This window comes from Tympanuchus pallidicinctus, unplaced genomic scaffold (genome assembly GCF_026119805.1).
Source record: "Tympanuchus pallidicinctus isolate F22 unplaced genomic scaffold, pur_lepc_1.0 scaffold3, whole genome shotgun sequence".
Taxonomy (NCBI): Eukaryota; Metazoa; Chordata; class Aves; order Galliformes; family Phasianidae; genus Tympanuchus; species Tympanuchus pallidicinctus.
Window position 1 is genome coordinate 9837189 of NW_026294747.1, and position 23961 is coordinate 9861149.

Consider the following 23961-nt stretch of genomic DNA (forward strand, 5'->3'; position numbering starts at 1 on the left):
AAAGATTTAACGTAAACGAAGTGGTCACCAGAGCTCTTGTTTTGGATAATTAGCAGCATTTACGTGTAGTAAATCTTATGCAAAGCAAATATCCTCCAAAAAGCTGTGCAGGAGCGCGTGACTCGAGCACAAGGACAGAAGAGAATCAGACCGTACTGCTTTATTTTTAAACCAGTGTGCAGCTGCTGGAGTCACAGTCATTCAAACGGGAGCCGTGTTCCACCACCCTCTGTCCGATTACATTTCTCTTACCGCTGGACAACATCCTTTTGTGCACCTTTTGTCACTGGAGAGGACTGCGCTGTCACCTGGAAAAAAAACGTCCAAACTGATTCCAGTTACCTGACTTATTATTTTTCAGCTTTGCGATTCATGAAAATTCACTTGAGCTGAAATAACTTCCTTTCTTCAGCAGCGCTTGATGTGCACTGCAACAGGATATATAAACGCTTTATTAAGTGAGCTTGAAGCTGAGCAGCTTTCCAGTGTCAGAGCGCTCAGTAAATATTGCCGTAGTCCCTGCTACGAGGCCATTCTGTAACAACTTCCTACAGCAATAAGTGACTCCCTCCAAGTCTGTTTACTCCAGAGAACAGTCAGAGAACAATAGACAGATATTTCCTCTAGTTGGCAAAAGCACATTTGGTTTCGCGGGATGCTGAACTATGCCAAGACTGTTGTTCTGCGTATATGCTGGTAAGTGGTGGAAGTGATGTTAGGAGCTACATTTATGGCTATAAAGAGGGGGGAGGATTTCTTTAAAACTTGATACAAGAAAATTAGATGAAATATACACTCAGGAAGAACTTCCAGAAGTTAAATGGATTGTTACACAAGCACATTAAATGACAAGTACTCTTTTTTCTTTCTACAATCAAAACCAAATTGACTTTAGGTCTAGCTATTAAAAATTTCTTCTAAACCAAACTGACTAAAGTGATCATAGAATGGCCTGGGTTGAAAAGGATCACAACGAACAACAAGTTTCAACCCCCCTGCTATGTGCAGGATCACCTACCAGCAGACCAGGCTGCCCAGAGCCACATCCAGTCTGACCTTGAATGCCTCCAGGGATGGGGCATCCACAGCCTCCTCGGGCAACCTGTTCCGGTACATCACCACTCTCTGTGTGAAAAACTTCCTCCTCATATCTAACCTAAATCTCTCCTCTTAGTTTAAAACCATTCCCCCTTGTCCTATACCCTCGTAATGCAGCAGTGCAAAGGGTTGCACAGAAGCTTCTCCCCCGCCTTCAAAGATAAGCTAGGAAAAGCAGTGAGGCAGGTGCTGGATTGAGTTTCATCTGCTCTCCAAGTGCTTCAGTGTAATTGCTCCCATACTCCCAAGGCAGCAGCACAGTGGGCATTAGAGACAAGAATAATCTCTACGAACAAGGAAAAGCTTACAATGGAAGGAAGTCATTCACTTCCTTCTGAATCCTCCTATATGCCGCCTCTTAGGCTCAGTCTGAGCCCTCTGCAGGTAGGAGGTAATGTCAACCATTTTGCAGTTTATTTCTATTCAGATCTTGTGCATTGGTCTTTAAAATTATCCAACAGTGACATATTTGATGTAAAATACAATAGTTAAATACAAAATCACAGAAAGGAGACAAAGAAAAAAAATCACATAACTTTTTTTCAGTTAAAAAAAAAATATCGAACCAGAATTTTATATATTTTCACGCTTTTTTTTTTTCATCCAAATATGACAAATAGTGACTGAAATGAATGAACTTAGTGGTTTTTCAGTCATGTAAAGAAAATACGAATACGAAGGCCTTACATTATGGTATCTGAAATTTAAGCAATGCATAAGTGCTGTGCTGACCTCCACACCTGGGAAAACATCTTGATGTAATGGTGTACAGTGGCCCTCATGAAGTGATCTGACAGTTTTAGACACTTCTTTGGAGATATAAAAATCTACATGGCAAACAACTAGATTGACACAGGCAGAGCTGATTGACACAGCAGAAGAACTGAATGGCCACAAAGGTATTCAACAGCTGTTTTCTCTAACCTGTGTTATGAAACACATTGATGAGGGAACATGGGACAACTTTACACTAATTTTGTGAGAACTGCCATAGTTGTTCACATCACATATATTGGTTTTATAATAAAAGCTTCAGGAAATGGTGTCCAACAGTTTCTTTGATAAAAGTTGTAAAAGCAGTTATTACATACTTGTATAGTTCTCTAAAATAACTTAAGTTTGTAGAAAAAAAAAATCAAAAAGTACAATTTTAACTGAAGAGAAAAGAAGTGAATGACAAACAGCAATCAACATATCACAAGAAGAAACCATATAATATAAAATACTACAGGAATGCAAAATAAAACTAAACCTATACTCACATTTAAAATACTCTACTTATGAAACATCCACTTTAGCAAAAAATGGCATTTTCCTCACTGTTAGTTTCACAATTAATAACCTGATAATCTGGATCACTTCAGAGAAATACACAATTGGCTGTGCTATGAAAATATATGTTAGATTCTCAGTAATGGTCAAACCAAACATATGGAATTATTAAGAAAGAATAAAATATAAATCATTATTATGCCAATGCATAAATCCACACTGCTTCTACAGCCATTCAGACTTGAATAGTGGGGGCAGTTCTTGCTTTCCATCTTAAAATCATCTGACATACTGGTGAATGGGAATAGCTGCATGTAAGGAACGGCCATTAAGAACAGGAGTCTTCAGTTTAAATAACAGATAAACAAGGCAAGGTGATGAACACTTCTCAAATCACAGTTGGCATTTGGCCACAGAGTCAAAGAGAAACTGGGCAAATTCATAGACAGAAACCTTTGAGCCATCTTACAAAACTGCTGATACAGTGCTTGAATTAAGAGCAGCAGCGATAAAACAGGTAACTTAAAATGTGCATGTAAAGTCTCAAGAGAAACGGATGATACTATTTTGTTCTGTTATGTTTCCAGCATAGTTATAAACAGCATCTGACACCTGAGCTATGGCAAGCTTGCTCTGAAGAGATTAACGTACAGGAACTAAAAGGGAAGGGCATTACGCCTTCCCTTCTGCTGACTCATTAGAGAAAACGACATTCCACCAAGCCCACTTTTGGAACACCACTCATGAAACTACATGAAACCATTGTGTTCTTGTGTACTGTAATCTGACAGTTTTATGGATTTTTTTTTGGTAAAAGATGGGTTCCATTGTGGTGAGTGGTATTACTCTCAGTGACCACATATTCCACGCTACGTAGGCACAGCAGACTGCAAAAGAAAAAATAAAGCCGTTGTGCTATACAGAGAACTAAAGCAGCATCTTCATCCCCCTGGAAAAGCAGGACAGCTTCTGTGAAGGTGCCCCCTGTCAGGTGGGTAAGTTACTACTTGCAAACAGCAGTGCCGTTGCTGTTGAGCAAGCTGGAATTGGTGTACCTTTATAATATTCAAATATGTTAACTTCTTTAGCCTTCATTGAATGACTCATGTACTATAGTTTTCTCTAGTAAGTATGTTTAAGAATAGAAGTGTTATGAATTAATTTCAGTCCTCAAATAAAAAAAAATCCATTATTTAAGCATTGGGAATTTGACTACTGGGAGTTTATTACCCCTATTCTCTAGCCTTGGAAAAGGTTCAGGTTCCCTCTGGGAAAATATAAAGGCTGAGTAAGATGTTAAAAATAATGACAATCACATTCAGAGAACCTGATGATGTGGTTATTGTCCAGACAGTCCAAAAAAAGTTCATGGAAATGGAGAGAGAGGTAATGAAAAATGAAGTTCAATATTTTCCAACCCATAGAATTATTATCACTCTCTGGAATGTTATCTGTTGTGCTCGAATTAGACCACATCGTATCCAGGTACCACCCAGGCACACTTATCAGTGAGCTTAACTTTTTGAATATCCATGCAAACCCAAAAAACATCAAAACTATCTTAAAAAGGAACCAATAGAAAGAAGTGGTCAGTATGAGCCTCAAGAGACTTGAAAGGTCACAAGCCAGGCACAGTTGTATGCTGCTCCTAGGACAAGTGGCATAGCCAAGAACACGTGACAAAAAAGTGAGCTAAATTAGGCTATAAAATTACATTGATGCTATATAACAATAGTGTTGTCTTGCATATCAATACAAGCTACAAGATATCAGTATTAGAAACACTGCCTTGCAGTTTTGCCATTGCAAATTTAAATCACAGGGCAATCAGCAAACAACAAAAACCCCACCCACATTTCCTAAGATTATCAATAAAAAATCAAATTCTGTGAGTGTTATCTCTATTGAAATGGAACAAATAGCAAAACATTGAGACAGAAAAAAATGTGGTTTGCTATTTATGTTTCCTAAGGTGCAAGTTCCCTTGATGATCAATCATTTAGGTCAAAGTGAGAAAGGGAAGGATATTTTCTTCTGAAAAAGAATACAAGGTTCTCTATGGAATGACAACTGGGAGAACAAACTACAGAAGACAGGCATTGGAAAGTAGTCTTTTTCACTCCTATTAAAGGAAAAAAACAAACAAACAAAAGCAAAACAATAACAACAAAATCTTATCCACTATAGTCTACAAATTCTGGTGGGCAGAACAGCTATACATTTGTTCCAGAAGACCCTTCAGGTTACAGGCCCTATTTAGTTAACTCCCTTTAAAGCTAACGTAGTCTCAAGTCACCATGGTTGACCATCACTTCACACTAAATGCCCCTTGTTTCTCAAGGCATCGTATTTAAAATAAAGCTGGAATTAATAATCCATATTCAGACTGACACATGAAGCCAACAGTCCAGTTTCATATACATATTTTATAAAAATCCTACAGAAGTGGAAATTGGTCATTATCGTAACACATTCAGGATTGCACATTTTGATTAGTTTTTTGATGTTTTAGGGATTGTATTTTTTATTTTTTGAGAACTGTCTTACATGATGCAAGCAGTCTATATTTGGAGGTAATGCAGCTAAAAAATTACTCCTTTATTAGTGGCCATTTTATATTGTGAGCATTTTTATTAGGTATACTAGTGCTGGGATTTTTCAAAATCTCTACCTGTGAGAGAATTAAGCTTAATTGTCAGCAAAGGCTGGAAATCACAGACCCAGAGAGAAAGCCTTTGCAATCCACGAGACCATTAATGGATCCTATTTCCTTACAGCAGACAATGCTGTCATATTAAATTAATGGCGAGACGAAGTATTATGTTCTTAGTTTTGTATTTGTGTTCCATAAATATTTAACAGTGAGTACTTATACGTGGCTCACACAATAAAAGGTTGGCAGAATGGCTTTGCCCTATCCAGTATTGCCTAATTTCCTTCTTGAAAATGGAAATACATTCACATGCATGTCTGCCAGAGTCCATTAAACTAAGGCTTTTGGTTTGCTTTGTTTAAAAGAGAAGACCCTAGGAATTATTTTACATTCCTAGCATGACATTAAGAATGTGTGACACTTCTGTTTGCAGGCATTTTTAAGTGCTGTGTGAGCACTGAACTTATTGTTCTGTTCAATTACTACTTAGGCAATGATTCCAGTCTTTCTGCAGCACATTTTTCAAAAAGCGACCCAACCTTTTCACAGTATGGATTCAGTTTTTGATTAGGAAAGACTACAATACAGGATTACTACACAAGAAAAAATTAACGTTTGATTATACTGTAGTCTGACAGCCTTGCTGTCATCAGCCTTTTTTTTTTTTCCTCAAGCATTTGCCAAGTTCCTAATTTTGTTACATGGATTTTAACAGCTTTGCTGTCACTCCTATCCCAGTATGTTTGCACAGTACAAATTTTATTTGGCACTGCCATCTTTATTGCATATATTCCAAAACTAACAACAGTGAAAGCAGAAACCAAGGCCTGTCCTGACAAATGTAAGAAAGCTTCTGGTAGTGTAAAGTCCATTGTCTGCAATTGGCCTGACACATGACTGAGCTCAGACAATGCATCATACATACATGCTTAAATTGTGAACAAATCCCATTGATGTCAGGCTTTTTCTAAATCTCAAGTATTGGGTGCAGCCCTTGGCTTCTAAGCCCAGTTTATGGGATTCAGTGTAAGGCCTAAAGGGCTCCAAATTAATTCCAGACAGGCTTGTTATAACCCTGCCTCACACCAGTGAGTATCTAAAAATCTCTGCAATAGTTATTAGCAAATTGCTACATGGTCAACACGTCCGCACAGCTGTTTCTTGCTTTATGAAGTATGTATCAAAGCAATGTATGATTATGTATGTCTTGTTCATGATAGATCCCCTAGCACCAAAACATTTGAGATGTGTTTATCGCATCATTACAGCACCAGGAACAATTATTCAGACAAATACATAGCTGGGTACTTGGAATAGAGAAAATAATTAGAAAAAAATAATGAAGATAAAAGAATCAGAAGATCTTTGCATTTGTATAGATAAGCAGAATGCTAACTTTAAGAACACTTGCATTTCTATAAAAGTTTGAATAATATAACACTGCACAACTGAAGCAGACAAGCAAAAATGACAGCAGTGCTTCATTATTTAGGAGTGACTCTCACCCCCAGAACAGACTTATGAGCATTGGTATCAAGCTGACCAAGTTCCTCTGGTTACCAGCCTGGGATGAACACAGTACATACAGCTACCAAATCCAGTGAATGAGAATTTTATAGAATGTTTCTCAGATCAGGAAATGCCATTTTTAAGTTGCACTGCAACACACACATATCTACACTTTAAAAGTCTTTTCTTTAAAAAGCTGTTAATTTTTAATACATCTGCCTAGTTTTGTGTAAATTCTTCTTTCATACTTACCTTCCAATGCATATCTCTTTCCAAGATCTCAATTAGCATAGATGGTGTAGGACTTGTGATAAACATTCAACAAGCACATGAAAGCTTAAGTACCATTTCTGAGCACTCAGAAACCATTCAGAAACAGAGGAAACAACCATAACATCCAGACCGTACTTGAAAACTACTTCATGAAGGAGACAAAAATATTAACAAGCACTTCCATATACAATTACTACTGTATCAACAAAAACAAAGGATCCGTGCAGTGCTGAAACAGCTGTCAAATAGATTGAGCTGCCAGAAGAACCCAGCTCCATTCAGGAAACAGCAGAATTCCAGACAATGAGGCCAAGGAAAGGGAAATTGACTTCTCTGCGTATCACTTGGCAAATGAAGTCTATCTGAATAAGTAAATTCGCCTCTTTTTGTTCTATTAATCAGAGTATTTCTCTAAGGGATAAATAAACAGTCTTTGGGCATTAGAAGTACAATTTCAATAATGAGCTTGAATAGAAAATTCAATAGAGAAGTTGAAATCTTGATGTCAAGTCAGCCTTACATTAATACTTCAGAGATCTTGATGTAAAAGCAATGGCCTGAGGCACTGTACAGAAAGACTTTGACAAGAATGTGGATTCTGAAATACATCTTGATTGTATCAGCCAGCTTTAGCTATTAAAGTGATCATAATTATTCTGGTTTATCCTCTAAACAATTCTCAAGATTGGAAAACAAGTATGGTTAAAACATCTCTTTTAATAGCTGATGAAAAAACAGGTCTGGACATTCTGGAATGAAAAGTGTGGCATGTTGCATTCCCAACAAAGGCAAAGTCAGTATGGTTAACTATGTTCTTGAAGAAAAGACTCTAGAGCACAGTCTCAGAGTTCCTGCACGTGATACGGATGCCTGAAAATACTGAATCTATCACCCAGCTCATTCAAGAACACAAGCAGGCTGCTAGCAGAAACATTTAATAGATGATGCTTTACTGCTCAGGAGGACAGCATAGCTCCCCAGTCTCAAGGCTCCCAACGGGCAACTTCTAGCCAAGAAATCAAGCATCTGTCAGGGCAACCTTAAAGCATATCAGAAAAGCATTCCAGTAATGATATTGCTTGTACTCAGTCACAAGCCTGCAGTCTACAACCAGTAGAAGAATAGCTAGTCTTACTAATTCAGCTTGTTACAGGTAAGATATTCCAGTTCATACCCTTTGCAGTGTGTGACGCCGGCTTGGATTAGATGCTAAACAATCATTCTTTACAGTTGTTTTATTCTCTCTGGAAATGCCAAGCATTTGGAAGCCAATAAAATTGCCTAAGAAAATAAAGAGTAGGTGAAAGCACAGCTGTCCCTGCTGCTGCGTCAATTGAGGCTTGCAGGATTGTTCTAAGTAACATATCGCTCTCAATAATTGGAGTGTCAAGCTTCTGGCAATAATCTTTAGGCAGTAATCTGATAAAGGTCAACAGATGGTCAAAGATCTTATGAAAATAGTTTGGAAAGAACACAAGGTAGTTCCAAACGTGGAACTGAAGTGAAGCTGAAGGCTTTACTGAAGCACAAGTAACTCAGGAATCTTCAGAAAAGTAGCCTTGCATGGTACTTCAGCTGTAAAGATTTAGAACACAAAGAGAACTCTTCCTTAAGGATGAGATAATATGTCTATATTGGAGGTCTGTTTGGTAAAGACAGCACAATGCTGCAGGTCTGACAAGCTTATTTAATCGCCCCAGTTGTCACATAGATGTCTGGCCCTAAAATCTTGATTAGGAATTGGAGGGAGAAAAGGAAAAAGACTTTATGTTTTCTCATCTGAAAAAGATGGGCTTGCCACTCGTGGAACATATTGTTTGCATCTCATGTCTAAACAATTCAGATTTGTATTTGTGAACTACGTCCAAGGATTAAGTAGTTCCAGTACATAGAATGTACCTAATTCTATGTTGACCTTACTTAAGTTTCTGCAAGTCACTTTGTCATTTAAGACTAACTTTCTAAGTAAATGCTAAAGCACAGTCTAAATTCAAAAATGCCTTGTAAAGACACCTCAAATAAGTCATGTCCACTTACAAAATAAATTTCATTAGGCAAACTAGTGTGGCAACTGGAATCCTGTTACATTACATAGAAATAAATGATTATATACTCATTTTGTTAAATATATGCTAATATATTTCCATATCTTCTATATAAACGCTTCTAGCTAGAGCTCTCAGAAGCATGACCTTGCTTAAAGCAGCACTTCTGCCTACCCTCTCTGAATCTCTTCTACTTTGAGCAGTATGAAGAATCAGGCCTCAGCTCAATATCTGAATGTCTTTGTTATTTTAAGTTGCATGCCAAATTAATACATTTTAAAAACATAAATCCAGTCTTTAATGCTACCTGACATTTGAGCTTGACTTTTAAACATGAAAATCCTCTTATAAAAGCAGTCACCATAGGAATCATTATGGAATGGAATAAAAGATACGGCAATAAGAAATCAGTGATACAAACCTAAGTGTCTGAGTTTGGTATATTAAGCATCAATTAGAGCTAACTAGTTACTACTAATTGAACATAAGTGCAAAGCTATCATAATGCAAACTTCTGGGTTTCATCGATCAACTCTGGTAAAACTACTGCTGTGTCCAATTCACTCTTTCAATGTCTTTTCCTCTCAGGTTGTTGTTAATTCAAACAAAAAACCTCCAAGCAACAAAAGAACCATTCTAAATGTGATGCCTTTGTGTTTGCAGGGCAATTATTATTCTTCCATTGCATGAAAGATCAAACAAGTGCACGACTGATTACTTCTACATCATTACTTTGTACCCAAGTATGCCAGATACATTTTAGCTATAAATAAGCACATGAAGTTTAACCAACTGGAAGTTCATACACATGCATTACCAATTCATTACAGATTCTAAATGTGTAACATTTCCAGAGCATACCTTCATTTTTTCTTACCTAGTGAATTCAAATGTTTTTTTACAAATAGGGGAGAGCCTATTTTTTATAGCATAAAAAGTCTTTGTTGTTTGGGTAAAACCCCATGAAGATTTGCAGTGTTTTCTTACAGCTTCTATTTACTCTTTTCAAAAGTTCCACCTGAGAAAGATGAGTATCTTGGAAACATTTAAATATATTTTCACATCCAGCTGTTCTTCCTCCTCTAAATGTAACATCACTCCTAAAGGCAATAAGCACTGCTTTTGAGCAATAATTCCATTGAATTTAATCAAGAGGTTTATCTGCTAATGTTGTAAAACCGTTTCCTGCTTTACCTACATACATTCACCCTTGCAAACTAAACACAATTCAGTGATGTTCAGACATAATCATGATGCACCATTATGCCATTCACATGGGGAAAAAGCAGCAAACCCAAAGTTACAGAAGTATTTCAAGTATTTCAAGAGGTTCTTGAAATTTGGACTCTGAGTTTTGTCAAGCCCAGTGTAATAGGCACTGCGTTCAGCAAAATGTCAGTGCTGAAAAAGGAGTAGGAGCTGCAGTTAAGATACGAAGAACAGGCTGATAAATGATTGTAACTGTACACAGTACTGAGTATGGATGTCAAAACAGTCCTATTGAATTAAACAAAGAAGAAAGGTAACTTGTAGCAAATATGGAGGCTTAAAAATACATAGGCAAGATTACTGGACAAGTTGTCTCAAACAAGAGCACTGACACTGTCATCACTTCCTGATAATACATAAGTTGCAGGTTATATTCAATAAACAACTGGATCTTAATAAATCAAATAATCAAAATAAAACTGACCTAAGCAATGCTGGTGGCATGCTTACCTTTTCAGGAACAGGCAGAAAAACACATTTATCACTGTAAAACTAGACAATTTACTCTTGTTTGCTACTTCACACATCTCAACTCTGTATGTAGCTGGAAGGACAAAATGCCTCCACACTGATGAGTAATTATTTTAATTGCATAATCTTCCTTATTTATTTTTCTTTTGATCTCATATCCAATCTCCAGAAGAGATAGTTATGCAGTCACTATTACAGAATTCTGTCACCTTTCTCTTTGTTTTGTAGAAAAGTAACTTTTATTTACATATTTTGTTCTGCAGATTCATTTACATAGACTGCCTTAGTAGGCTATCATTATTTTGAATACTAAAACCAAATTAACCTCAAAATACTTTATAAATTTAATGAAGTATAACAGTTTATGATAGGTTTTGAACGCTTAATATTCGGTCAAGATCACTTCTTGCATTCAAGAAGATGTACTACATCTTATTACTTGCTTTCTGTCAAGGCACAATTTTACAGACTCCGTTACTTCGAGGCAAAGGTTACATTTTTATTTATTTACAAACAAAACAAACAGTGACTGTTTATAACATTTTAGTCTCAGTCCAAACTCTCAGAATATATCTACTGTAAGGCAATGTATGATGAACTTCTGAGTACAATTAATGCCTATGAAGGCTTCATACACTTAACTAAATGGCAACACACCACCTAACAGCTGAGGTGCTGCTCAAACACGTGCTGAAACGTGGGCCAGACCCTCAAGAGGTGTAAATCAACACAATCCCTTTACTGGTTCGTATTATGCCTGCTGACAATATAATGTAATTACAGCAATTTAACAGAATTCAAATGAATGTTAATTAACAAGGACCTGTCTCGGTGATTTAGGGTCAATAAAGTGGGTGTCCAAAAGACATGGAAATGAGACAAACTGATTAATTCAGCTCCCTAACCTCAACTCCAATAAATGATTGCATTTGGACCAATTTTGATCTTTTTGAGAATGTATTTATGCATCTGATGCTCATGTGTTAAGACAGACGTCTGTGAAAAACCAAACCAGCTGCCTAGTTAGGTTTCATCTTTAGCAGTATTAATGAGCAGAGTCCATGAAATGCCTACATTTCAATTCCAGACAGAAATTTCAATTAGCAAATTAGGGAGTGAATTGCCAAATAAATATTAGCATGTGCTCTTAAGTTTAATGTCATTTCACTGGATGTGCAGATTTTATGATAAAATACGATTTGGTATTTAAGTATAAGTTATACTTTTTGTAGAGATGTTACATAGGAAGAAAGTAATCTTTTTATTATCAATCTTTAACTTGATTATACCATGGCATGCCAAATTGTGCTTAAATAATTAATTCTGACGAAGCGAAACCTGGCAGAAGTTTCATAACTGAAAAGAAATCCTGCATTCTTGTTCTAAACAAATGGAACCAACTCACTATTCTGCAAATAAGCTCATGTGAAAGAGCAGTACGGTATAAATTTATGCAGTTCTCTGGTGTCCTTAAGGCAGAGTATTTGTTGAACTTGATAGCACAATAACTTTATATTTATTAGGAAATGGTCCCTTCAGGGAGAAAAAAAATCAATTTGTATATTATATATTGCACAGAAATGATGTTCTAAAATGTTACAGAATCTCAGTAAGTTTTCTCATAAAGCTAACATGAAATGTTGGACTTCTAGTGTTATTTGGAGCAACACATAGACTGTATACATTGTGACAGCAATAACTGCAACTTCAAAGGATTCTACTTGTAAATCACTTAAAGTCACCTACTGACAGTTTCACCTTTAAAAAGTAGCAGTTTGGATATTATCAAAATACATTTCAGCTGTAAAGATACTTGTCATTGCATGTTTATCTGGAGATGAACATGTTGGTCCATTTTGAGAAGTGTCTAAGTTTCTTCAGTCAGGAGACTGCTTAAATTAAAAATCTAAACTAGTATGAACATCTGGATATGGTAACAGAAGCCAGCATGCTGCTGGTTCTCTTAGAGAATCAGAAATATTGACACCAGAAAAAAAACTTGAGTCCAGATGAAGCTGTATGTTGTCCTAATTTTTATTGAGAGTACTGATGTGATATTTCTTCTATTCACTGACTGTTCCTCAGATTTGTTACTACTGAGCTACAGCTTGTTAGATGAGAAATCTCATCTAACAATGTCATATCACCCCAGCTGCATATTTCTAGTGCTATACCCATGCTTGTTAAACTGACTACTGCTGTATCTACAAGAGACATCTTACAAGACAGTTTTTTTTTTCCACAACTTGTTAGCTTTCCTTGCCACGTGTATCTTTTTTAGAAATTAAACACTTGCCATTTGTAGTAACTTGGTCTTTGCAGTCATCCAAAGATCATAATGTTGTGACTTACCTTTGAAACTGACTGCTTTGCTTCACGTGGAATGCAATTGGATCTCTTCTCACCCTTGGACTTGACAAATATAACTCCTCCCTGCAAGAACAGTCACATCGTGCATAGTAAATATACTTCCAGAAGACTTTTTCCCTGTATTTTTTTCCTTCACTTAGTAGCTACATCTCAGTATCCTTCAATCATTTCTTTCCACTATATTGGCTGCCTATGAAGTACTGCAGATTTCTCTAGTCCTTCAGTGTTGAAGACTACAAGCATCTTAGCAGTTGGTGTCATACCCTGCTTTTAAAAGGCAGCACATTACATGCAGGTAAGTTTGGGATCATCCAGGCAGCACAGTTGCATCTCTGAGCCTCCAAGTCACAAGCACTCAGCAAGCTGAAGCACACATCCTTACAGTTTACCAAACAGAGCATTTTCAGTGCTTGGTTCAGCACAAACTTAGAATGGTAATAGTGGTAATAATATCATTTCCTTATTTAAGCACCTAACTTAAACAAAAACCAGTAATAAAACTGAGGTATCTCCAACTACTGCTTGTACCAACTTAGCTGTCTTTATATTGTGTTACAATTTCTTAACAAAACTAATATTCAAAGAAATAAATAGTGAAACATCTGCATTTCCACAAAGACTTCCAAGACTACATTTACAGAACAGCAGGAATTCATCCAAATGTTTTGGTTGCTCACAATTTAAAAAACATTTTGTAAGTGTCCAGTTTACCTCTTCTGAGTACTGCAACAGAGAGCTGCTTACCCACAGATATGAATTAAAAAAAACAGCGTATGGAACTTACTAACTCAAAGCTCCAAAGCAAGAGAGATCCTCTTTTCTCACCTTCTTTTCACCCACACTCTACACTACACCAGTAGCCAGGCGGGAGAAACTTGTTCTTTGAAGACATCAACTTCATCATCAATTTGTGTACAAAACTTAATAAGCAGATGATCTCAGATTACAGCTAGAAATGTAGGCTATTCAAACCACACAGCTGGCTTAAGTTTTTGTTGTTTCCAGTTTCAAACATTTTATTTAAGGACCTTAAGTCTAGGCAAAAAAATGAGCAGTGCAAACAGGAGGGAATTATTGCAATTCAGAAATATTCCAGAGGACGTGACAAGGTTTAGAGATGGTTCTGGACATGAGTTAAAGGAACAAGCTGCAATGTTCTAATGACACAAAAAGTACTACAACAAGAGCAAGGGAACAAAGTCTTTGGAAATGAGAACAAACCCAAATGCAGCAGCCACAGAAATGAAAGAAAAGCACAGTTTACTTTTAGAAAGCCCCAGGTAGGCAGGAACCTACAGCAAGAGATGCCCTCGCCTCCACTGCCAACCATTAACTGAGGACTGGGAAGGAGTGGACCCTGGCTCTACCCCTTCCAGTTACTCAGGTGTACTGCACACACCTGAGCTCCCTTGAGATGGCCCTGTCTTCCACCAGGTGCTCCATCACTGCTTCAGGCCATCACTCAGCATTTCTGCTACACAGGTGAAAAAATATGCCAAAATTAACGTTTTCGTAAAGACAATTATGGTTATAGTCCCTGCTCTTTTTAGTTAATTTTGGAATAGAGAACAGCAAACAGTAACTTGATATTTTGAAATATTATAGACTAGTTCTCATTTAAACACTTAGCAAACTGCAAATAAAGGCATTTGTCTGTATATACATGCTGTAGAATCAATATCCACTGTTGCAAAAATTCCAGTATTATACCACATAATACGTTAAGAATAAACCAGCATCAATGAAGTGCTTATTTTCTTTAATCAGTGCAGCTAGAAAATGACAAAAAAAAAAAAAAAAAATTAAAAAATTGCAATGAAATTATTGCCTTCATTACAAGTTAAATACTTTCTATCTTTCACTTTAATGTTGTCTGTATTTAAGCAATGTTGACCTACCAATAGCAAACGAAAAGGTACTTCTTCACTCCTCTAGCAGAAGTGCTAAGTGATGGCCAGAAGCAGTGATGGAGCACCTGGTGGAAAGGCAGGGCCAACCCAGGGGAGCTCACGAGTACACAGTGCACCTGAGTGACAGGAAGGGATGGAGTCAGGATCCACCCCTTCCCAGCTCTCATTTAAGGGCTGGCAGTGAAGGTGAAAGCACTGCTTTTTAGAGATCCCTACCTACTTGAGGAGTTCAAAAGGTAAGCAGCTCTCTTCCTTCATTTCTGCATCTGTGGCTGCTGCAATTGGGCTTGTTCTCATTTGCTGTAGCCAAAAACTTTGTCACCCTACTATTATCATCCCATTATAGCCATCCCATTATAGCATTACAGCTGTTAAAATTATTCTGTCATAAGAAGTTTAGTTAACGCTCTTAATGATAGATGCTGTCTTATTCAAATCAAGTTTGCCTTACATTGAAATCCTTCACAATTAGCTTATAAACTATTCAGGAATCTATTCATAGTTACATCCTTTTACAAGAGTATGCTAGGAAGATTACCGTTAGGCAACAGAGAAGCTGCTAAAGAAACTACTCACATAAAATGAGCTGTGAATACATTTCTTCAGGGTGTTTTTGCACAGACACACCGCTGAATTAAAAGCTAATTATTGCGTGGTAAGTAATCTGAAAACAAACAAACCATAAGGTGGTGAAGTGAATTGCTGATAGAAAATTATAGAGAGTAGAAAAATAAATTCAGCTGAGCAAATCTGCATACAAGCTCACAACCCTGAGGTCATGTGCAGGTTGTGTTTAATGTAAATAACCATGAAACATGTATGGAAAAGAATTCCATCCTTACCTGTATAACTATCTAGTGGATTTAGATGTTAACACTAAAGGCTATCCTGTGATCTATGGAGCAACAGTGATCAGTGTTCAATGTTTCTTCACTGTTCAGCAGAACAATGTTCAACAGTGCTCAGTTTGTTGGCTTGCTTTTTCCTCTAACCAAAACAAACAAAAGACAAACAGGAGATAGGAACTATAAGGGAAGAATTAGTCTGGGATGTGGAAATCAATTTTTTTGGCCCAGTGTAAATTCATCTGCAATACTTCTGATTCAGAAAGCGCTAATGTCACAGTGAGCTGTGCTCAGGGTGGTAAGGGATCATATGGTGTCACATCTGGCGCTCTTCTTTAGGCACTTTCTGCTGTTACAGCTGAATATGTGCGCATATGATATTCCTAAGAGGATCACAATGTCTGGTTACCTCTGGAACACGTTTATAGCTGAATTCAATAGAATAGAAAAAAAACGAAGGGGCTGTGGTAATATCTCAGCAAGGAAAACATCTGTATCCATGTGCCCACCTGGCTGTGGGTGAAAGGATGTCAATAACACGGGAATAAAGGCAGGAAATCCACGTTCTCTTTGGGAATGCTGTTCTCTCTGTCATTCTCTGCATTGGAGGAGACCGAAGCAAAGAGCAGAAACTTCCTCTAATCCAACCTTGCTCTTCACGCCTTAAAAATAACGGTCCGTAGGACAACGCCACGCTTTGCAGCGCGCACAGGCAACTTTCCCTCAGCGTTCAAAAGCAAACAAACAAAGACGAGAAGGGAAAACCCACACGCCCAGAGCCCAGCTCCCGTTGCCTCAGGCCGCTCGCCCCGTCCCGCTCGGCTCTCTCACAGCCCCGACGCCGCCGAGCCGCTCCGCACAGCCGGCAGCCGTTACCGCCCGCTCCGTCACCTCGTGGCGGACGGACGCCGCTGCACGCGCTCGGGGCGGGCACGCGCGCGCGACTTCTCCCCCTCCCCCAACCCCTACCCCACACACTTCAACCCCGCCTCCCCCTCCCTCCCCGCTTCCCGCGCGGCCGTTACCGCGTGGCAGTTCGCGCGCAGCCGCTCGCGGGGCGCGTGCCGCCTCAGAGGCTTCCGCGCGCGCCGTGCGCAGCGCGTGAGTGGAGGCGGGCTGGGGCCGTGCCCCGCCGACGGACCGCTCCTCCGGTGAGCGCTGGGAGGCGACAGCGAGCTCCTCCCGCCGGATCCGTTCCGGGGAGAGCGAGCCGAGCGGCCAGACTTTTACCTTTTCTCTCTTTTCCCGTCGCTCTCCCCACCATGCTCCGGACGCCGCCGCCCGCGGGGCAGAAGCCGCGGCTCGGCCCGGCGCCCCTCTCCTGAGGCGATGCGGGAGGCGCCGGCGGGACGGAGCTAGCGAGACCCCCGACCGCCATGCGGGAAGAGAGAGAAGCGGCCGCCTCCGTCTCCCGCCGCGGCCCCGGCAAGCCGCCGCCGCACCGCCCGCAGCCGGACGGCGCGGGGCCGCCGCCGCCGCCCCCCCCGGCGCCGCCCGAGAGCCTCCGGAACGGCTACGTGCGGGGCTGCGCGACCCCGCCGCGCCGGGACCCCCCGGAGAGCGTCCCGACCCCACCGCTCTGCCCCGGCGCCGCCGCCTCCTCCTCCTCCTCCTCCCGCCGGGCGCTGCTCAGCCTGGGTGCCCTGGCCGCCGTCGCCCTCTCGCTGCTGGCCTTCCCCGGCCGGGGCGGCGCCGGCCCGCAGGACGGCGGCGGCTGGCGGAGCCCCCGGGCGCTGCACGCCTTGCTGAGCCTCTCCCGCTGCCTCAGCCCGCTCTTCAGCATCGCCTGCGCCTTCTTCTTCCTCACCTGCCGCCTGGCCCGCGGGGAGCGCGGCGCGACGCGCTGGTGGCTGCTGGCGCTGCCCGTCTGCTGCTACTCGGGGGACCTGGTGGCGCTGCGGTGGCTGCCGCCCGCACAGGGGCGCGTTGAGGAGACCCTCGCCCCCGGCGAGCCGCGGCTGGCGGCGGGCAGGCTGCTGGCCGCGCTGGGCTCGGTGGCGGCGCTCACCCTGCTGCGGAGCTCTGCGGGGCTCCGCCGCAGCCTGCTCGTCCTGCTCTTCTCCGGCGCGGTGTGGCTGGTGTCTCTGACCGGCCTTCAGCCGCTGCCCCCGGCCCTCCGACCGCTGCTGGCGGGCTCGGTGGGGGTGGCGGGCTGCCTGCTGGCTCTCCGCGGCGCCGAGCGCGGCATCTTCCCGGCTCGGGGCCGGGCGGCGCCCCGGCAGCACCAGCCGCAGCCCCGGCTGCCTGGCGTGGAGGACAAAGTGCCTGCGGTCAGACCCCGGCGGAGGTCGAGCTGCGTGTCCCTAGGGGAAGCTTCGGGCAGCTACTACGGCAGCAGCAAGATGTTCAGGAGACCCTCGTTGCCTTGCATCTCCAGAGAGCAGGTAAGTGGCTCCGGGACCGCGGGGAGAAAGTTTGAGGGCGGCGAGCTCGCCGCTCGCTCTCCCGGCTCCTGTAGGTGTGTGTGCGGGGTGCCTGCTGTCACGCCGCTCTTACAGACGAAGGGAAACGCTCGCTCCTTAGCGTCTGTTGACTCCTTAATTCGGTTCCGCAGGATCGGTGCAATCCTTGCGGGCTGCACGGAAGCTAAGTCGCACCGATGCATGCGACAGAACGGAAGCTTCGCTCACTTTTTATACGGATTAAACGCTAAAATCTAACCCTTCTTGCTATCAACAGCCTTGTTTCTTTCCCAAAGCCCACCTCCTCTGCTCCTGGCAAATGTCATGAGACAAAGCCTTGCTGGCTGCTCTCTCCTCTGCTTCTTCTCTCTTTCTATCGATAAAAAGACTGCCAAGTGCTAAAGGAGAACTCGGGTTTGGAGGGATATTATTTACCAGTTTGGGACAGTGTTTGAGTGGCAGGGTCCTTCTGCCTCGCAGATTACAGTGTCTGTTTCTCTGGTCTCCTCTTCGACCATCTCTCCCTCGCTCCAAATAAATTACCATTAGGTTTGAGCTCTTTGAACTCAAGAAACTTTTTTTTTTTTTTTTTTTTTTAAACCTCAGAGAGAGCTGTTCAGTAGAGTCTGGAAAGATGCCTGAAACATTCAGTTTTCTTGAATGGAACTCTGTTGGTTTCTGCCTCCTGGAAAACTTGTCAATGAGTCCTGTTTGGTTTTTTTGTTTGTTTTTTGCTTTTTTGCAGGGCCGCCCCCATGTGGGGCAGTTGATTTATATTTGGTAGGTGGTACATGAGCAACAGGAGCTGGGTGTAAGCGGCCCAGCTCTGCTGGAGCGGACAGTTGACCCCACGCTGGAGGAGCGTGGGGGCATTGGGAATGAATGGCAAGTGCCCGGCTTCTGTGAAGGGATTGTTGCCACAAAACCCCCCATCTGTTGCTGCGGTGGCTGAAATTCATAAATGCCAAATGAAATGTTCTAACTTTGCTTTGTCGTGCGTTCCATAATGCGCTGCTTGTGATGTGAAATAGGTCGGAGGAAATACGAGGCAAATCTGAAACAGTGCAGCAGTTTGCGAGCGTTTCTTTCTCTGCATTTACGCAATAGAATAATACAGCAGTAATTGTTCTGTGCGTGAAAGGTTCAAATGCCAGTCTGCTGGAACAGGCGTCAGAAGGTTGAAATTATCAAGTGCAGACAATGGGACAAACGTTAAAATATTGTAACAGCAGTTAAGATATGTGGGGAGTATTGTACAATAGTTTACTTTCTCTGCTCCCTTCCCTTCTAGATAGGAAATGCTCTCTGTTTGTGTTGTGTTTGTCTACAATATAAGAAACGCAGAAAACGCAGTAACAGCTTTCAGTAACTTTTCTAGATGATAAAAGATATTTGTTTTTGTGCAACTGATGAAGTGTTTCCTTTGATATTCAGTTCACTTCCCATAAAATATGTATATATTTCAAGTGAAGACATTTAGTATTCTTTAAGTAACATCATAAACGTCAACCTAACTAAATGCCTGGAATTTATTGGCAGTACTTAAATCATACGTGTTCATAGTAAAATGCAACTGCTTGGTAGACTTCCAGAATTTGATATCTTCATTATCACTAGAAGTGAACAGTAACGACAAAGAGATCTGAAGTTCTTTATTTTCCTCATAAAGTCTATTACACCTTACAGTAAATATTTGTGCTTTATTAGCCATGATTTAAATTGCATTCGGAGATACGTGTTTGAGGCAGTGTTTTATGAGGGATTTTTATGAGGACGATGCAGGTGAAATACTCAGCTCTCGTGTTTGACTTGGAGAGATATCAGACATTGCAGAGCTGATAAAGTGTCAGCTGTTGGGGTTGGGGGTCACATGAGGAAGGAAGCCTATGGTCTGTGAGTGTATTTGACCAAACTCTGTGAGGTCTTTATGTTGTTTCCTTGAAACGGAAGGAATATATGCACTTAGTGCTCTTCAGAGGAGCATTTATTGTGTGAACTTTCTTGATTCACTGCATGTTTTGTAGATGTTTAGACAGTACTGCAAGGCTTCTTTCTCAATATTAATATTTTAAGATAGTGAATTTAATAAAGACTGCTGGGAAGGTCAGTGGGGTATGAGGAACGTGCTGCTGGATGTTTGCTGTGTCAGGAGTACTTATAATGACAATATTAGTTTAGCTGTCATTCAGTTTGATGCATTTTATATGATTACTTATGCACATTGCACCCCTACAAGCAGGTGTACATAAGAACAAAAAAAGGCAGATGTAGATTTTAGTTACTTTGCGGGAGGAAAAAGGGATTGCTGGTATTGACATTAAGTTTTCAGATACCTGTTGAATTGAAATTATGCCCAACTCTGTCTTAGTACCATGAGAAAAGAAGTGTAGTGTGCTGACTTCTGTTTTCTTTTGCTCAAATAAGCTTAAACCAACAATTCTAAGGGATCTTTCTGTGTGGGTAGAGGGAGAGGGGGCAATTCCAGGTGTGCACAACCAGTAGTGTTCACACAGTGGAGTCAAGTGGAGCTGTCACTGTTTTCTGAGGGCAGAGGTAGGAAGAGGCCCTGTGAGCATGATCCTACAAGTGCTTTCTGATTTGAGGAATGTACTTCTCAAATTCGGGTTTCTGTTTTTCGTTTGTCAACAGATAGCAACAGTCGATAATTATCTTTGTTCTTACCTGTTCCATGAACATCCATGCTTTGCTGTCAGAATCTAATTTGTGCCATATGTGCTTTTTTCCTGCTGTATGTGTGGCTAGAGATGTAGTTTGGTGGGTGGAGGAAAAGAGTCTTGAATAGGCTTTATCTTTGAAACGTCATGCTACTGTACTTAAATGCCATTTTCAAACGTACAGATAGTAATATGTGTAGAACAGAAGGAAGTAAATTAAGGCTAAAAATCATGCAAGCACAATGTCTACTTGATTTCTACTATATTAACAGGGAAAGTTAATGCAAATTTGTATGATGTTAGCAGTAAACAGGCCTTTTTGTTTCCTTTTTTTCAGTATTCAAATTGGGCCAATTGATGAGTCGTTTAGCAGTGCAATTGCAGTATTGATTGCAATTACAAATGCTGTGCAGGCAATGTTTTGACTAAATGTTTTAATGACGTGCTATTGTTAGCATATTGCTATCAAAGGTGTTGCCAGCATTGGCTGTTGAATACTTACTACACATTTCTTGATGTTCTTTTTTGTTTGTTGCTGCTTCTTGAAAGCCAGTTCATGTCAACAAAACCATGACAGATCAGTACTGGGACTGGTCAGATCTTATAAATAATCTCTATCTTGAAAAATACGGTAGTGTAAAACATTCTTTTTACATCCTTGTGAATGTGTATATAAGAGCATGTAACTACATGTAGGACATGTAATTCTAAAATGTCTATTTGTCTTTACTAAGAGAATAGGCCTTTCAAATTATGTGCATGGGACACATGTCCAAAACAACCTGCAAATAGAGCTAGGGGTTTTGTTGTTGTTGTTCATTTTCTTTTTAAAATTTCCTACCTATCTGACTAGGTTCAAACAAGAAGTAAAGCTGAGATGTAAACAAGAACAAACAAGAAGTAAAGCTGAGATGGATAAAAACTTCCATGCTGTGCTCTGTCAGCTGAAGGAAGAGTTGTCTCATGTTTAGGCTGGTAGATTGACCACCAATTCTTGCCAATTTCCATTTGTAGCTATCTTACGCCTTTTATCTTGTACCTTCTGAGGATCAAGTCTTATCTTGTACCCTAGGAAGATCACGACTTGATTTAGAGAGTCTAAAATGTAGATTTAACTTTTTAAATTAACACAGTTTAATTAGGCACATAAAAACTGTCTGTTTCTTGTTTTTAAAACAAATTATATTTTTCCTTAGCTGCTGAGGCAATTAGTTTCCTAGGGCAGAAGATACCTGTTAATAGGTATGTTACATTGCCTTAAAGTTTTCAAGTTCTGATACAGTTTCTAGGTTTGCAGCCTAGAAAGATGAGATGTATCTTCTTCTATGCAACTGAGATGATGAGCTCTTTGCAATGTTCCTCTTTTCCTGTATGGTGGTTGTGGTGACTCTCACCACAACTGAACCTGCAGGCAAAGCTTTGTTTCTGTTGTTCTCTGTATGTCTTGGGTTTTTATTGGTCATCTCTTGGGGTGAGGGGTGGAAATCAAGGTAGAAATAAGTCTGTGTTGAGTTGTGAATGCAATCAGCTTCAATAGAATGCAGCTGAGTGTTGGAAATACACAATAACAGTGAGTGCTCCATGAAATGACAGTCATGGGGAACAGTTTTTGCAACTATTACTTTGGATAAGTAAGATTATTTGTGTCTGGTTCTTTCTGGCCTTGACAGAATGTTTTGTGCCAGGCAAAATGAGAAGGCTTCCTAAGAGTTGCGTCCTTTTTTTTTTTAATTCTTTTTTTTTTTTTTTTTCTTCTCCATTCTGAAGTTTCTTAGAGTATCTTCAAGTTTCTAGAAGTATCATACCAGAAAGAAGGGATCGTTTGAGCAGTCTGCCTGTAGAGATCTATAGAGAGATGGGAGCTTAAGATGCTGTCCCTGTGGCAGTGATCACCAGAACAGTAATGTGGTTCAGAGACTAACAAAGAATGCTGGGAGTGTGGATAAGAAGACTGGTGGCTGGTAAGAGCTCTGTTAGCTAACTGTAGGGTAGGCTGATTTCAGATACCCAGAATTGCATGGCAGTTTGCTTTGGACAGAAGTAGCACACTAAAAGCAGGGAAACGTGTTTGTAACTTGTCAGTGTAGCAAATTAGCTTGACTGTTTCTGCAGGTGTGATTTCCTGAGGACAAGACCAGAAACGAATGAAAGTGAAGACATCTGCTGAGGAAACACTGGAGAAATCTGGGGGAAGTATTGCAGGTGGTGTGTTACAGGAGTGACCAGAATGCCAGTGGGCAAGAAGTTTGTAAGAACTGAGTTATCAACTGTGTGAAAGGGAACCAACAGAATACATTGATAAAATATTGGTTTTCAGCTTTGACAAGAAAGCTATTTTAAAATTATGCAAGAAAATGGTAGAGATGTAGAATAATAAGTTCTCAGAAGTATCTCTAGAGTGGCAAAAAAAGAAAAGGATGGTTTCCATGCTGTAGGTCATAAACAGAATGTTCTGTGAGGTTAAATATGAAAGGAGTGAGTATGACAAGGTGTCAGGTATATTTAACAGAGGAAAGAACAACTCATGTTGAGTTGCACACTCCTATTTGTGCATCTATGTGCCTGGCAGTACCATCCTAATGAAGGAACGTGACCAAACTGATTGAATGCTATGGCCTTTGAAGCTTCAAAGATAGGAAATTCAACTGAGCTTTGTGAAAAAAGGTGAGTGGGAAGACCTGCTGGAATATGCTGTGACATACAGCAAGTCCATAGTGTGAGCTGGTGCTCCATACTAGAATCTCACCTGTTTTTCTAGGAAAAAACTGTGGGGAGAGAACTGAAACGACTTGTTAAGGTGAGAGTTGGGGGAAAACAATTCTTAGCAAGATGAAAAGACACAACAGAATATATTATATTGGGAAGTAAGAATAATGGGACTTTTTGGCAACTCAGTAGGAGTGAAAGTCTGGAGGGTAATTGAAGTCTTGGGCTGGATAAGGAAGACTTTTCAATAATTGAGTGAATGATAGTGGACAATTAAATGCATTGATCACTTTGAGGACACATTGGAAGTTAAGGAATACTTGAGTCTTCCAAACAGACAGGAATCAAGAAGAGCAGTAGATTAGAAGTGATAGGATATTGTGATCCATCAACTTATTTGACAAGGGAAAGCATGATGAAAACAGATTGGAGAGATCCTTCCTTCAGCAGGAGTGAGTTATGT

General features: G+C 40.6%; 1 protein-coding gene and 1 long non-coding RNA gene across 7 annotated transcripts in view; one reads left to right on the plus strand and one right to left on the minus strand.

Moving 5' to 3' along the window:
- Positions 1 to 314: 314 nt before the first annotated feature.
- On the minus strand, positions 315 to 16660 carry LOC128087057 (uncharacterized). 5 transcript variants are annotated; one of them, XR_008209639.1, is made up of 5 exons: positions 15713 to 16660; positions 15447 to 15534; positions 13745 to 13855; positions 12943 to 13023; positions 8308 to 8533 (listed from the first exon to the last, which is right to left on the minus strand). It is a non-coding gene; the product is annotated as an uncharacterized LOC128087057 (long non-coding RNA). The 5 variants fall into 5 exon arrangements; XR_008209637.1 differs by lacking the exons at positions 8308 to 8533; positions 13745 to 13855 and adding an exon at positions 315 to 3257; XR_008209636.1 differs by lacking the exon at positions 13745 to 13855.
- Positions 16661 to 16924: 264 nt separating this feature from the next.
- PDE3B (phosphodiesterase 3B) overlaps positions 16925 to 23961 on the plus strand; it is a 74876-nt gene continuing 67839 nt past the window's right edge. Inside the window, exon 1 of one of the 2 annotated variants that reach the window (XM_052696273.1) lies at positions 16925 to 18099. In XM_052696273.1, coding sequence (XP_052552233.1) covers positions 17092 to 18099 — 1008 coding nt within the window. In that variant the 5' untranslated portion in view covers positions 16925 to 17091. The remainder of the gene's footprint in view (positions 18100 to 23961) is intronic. The other variant, XM_052696272.1, reaches the window with a different exon arrangement.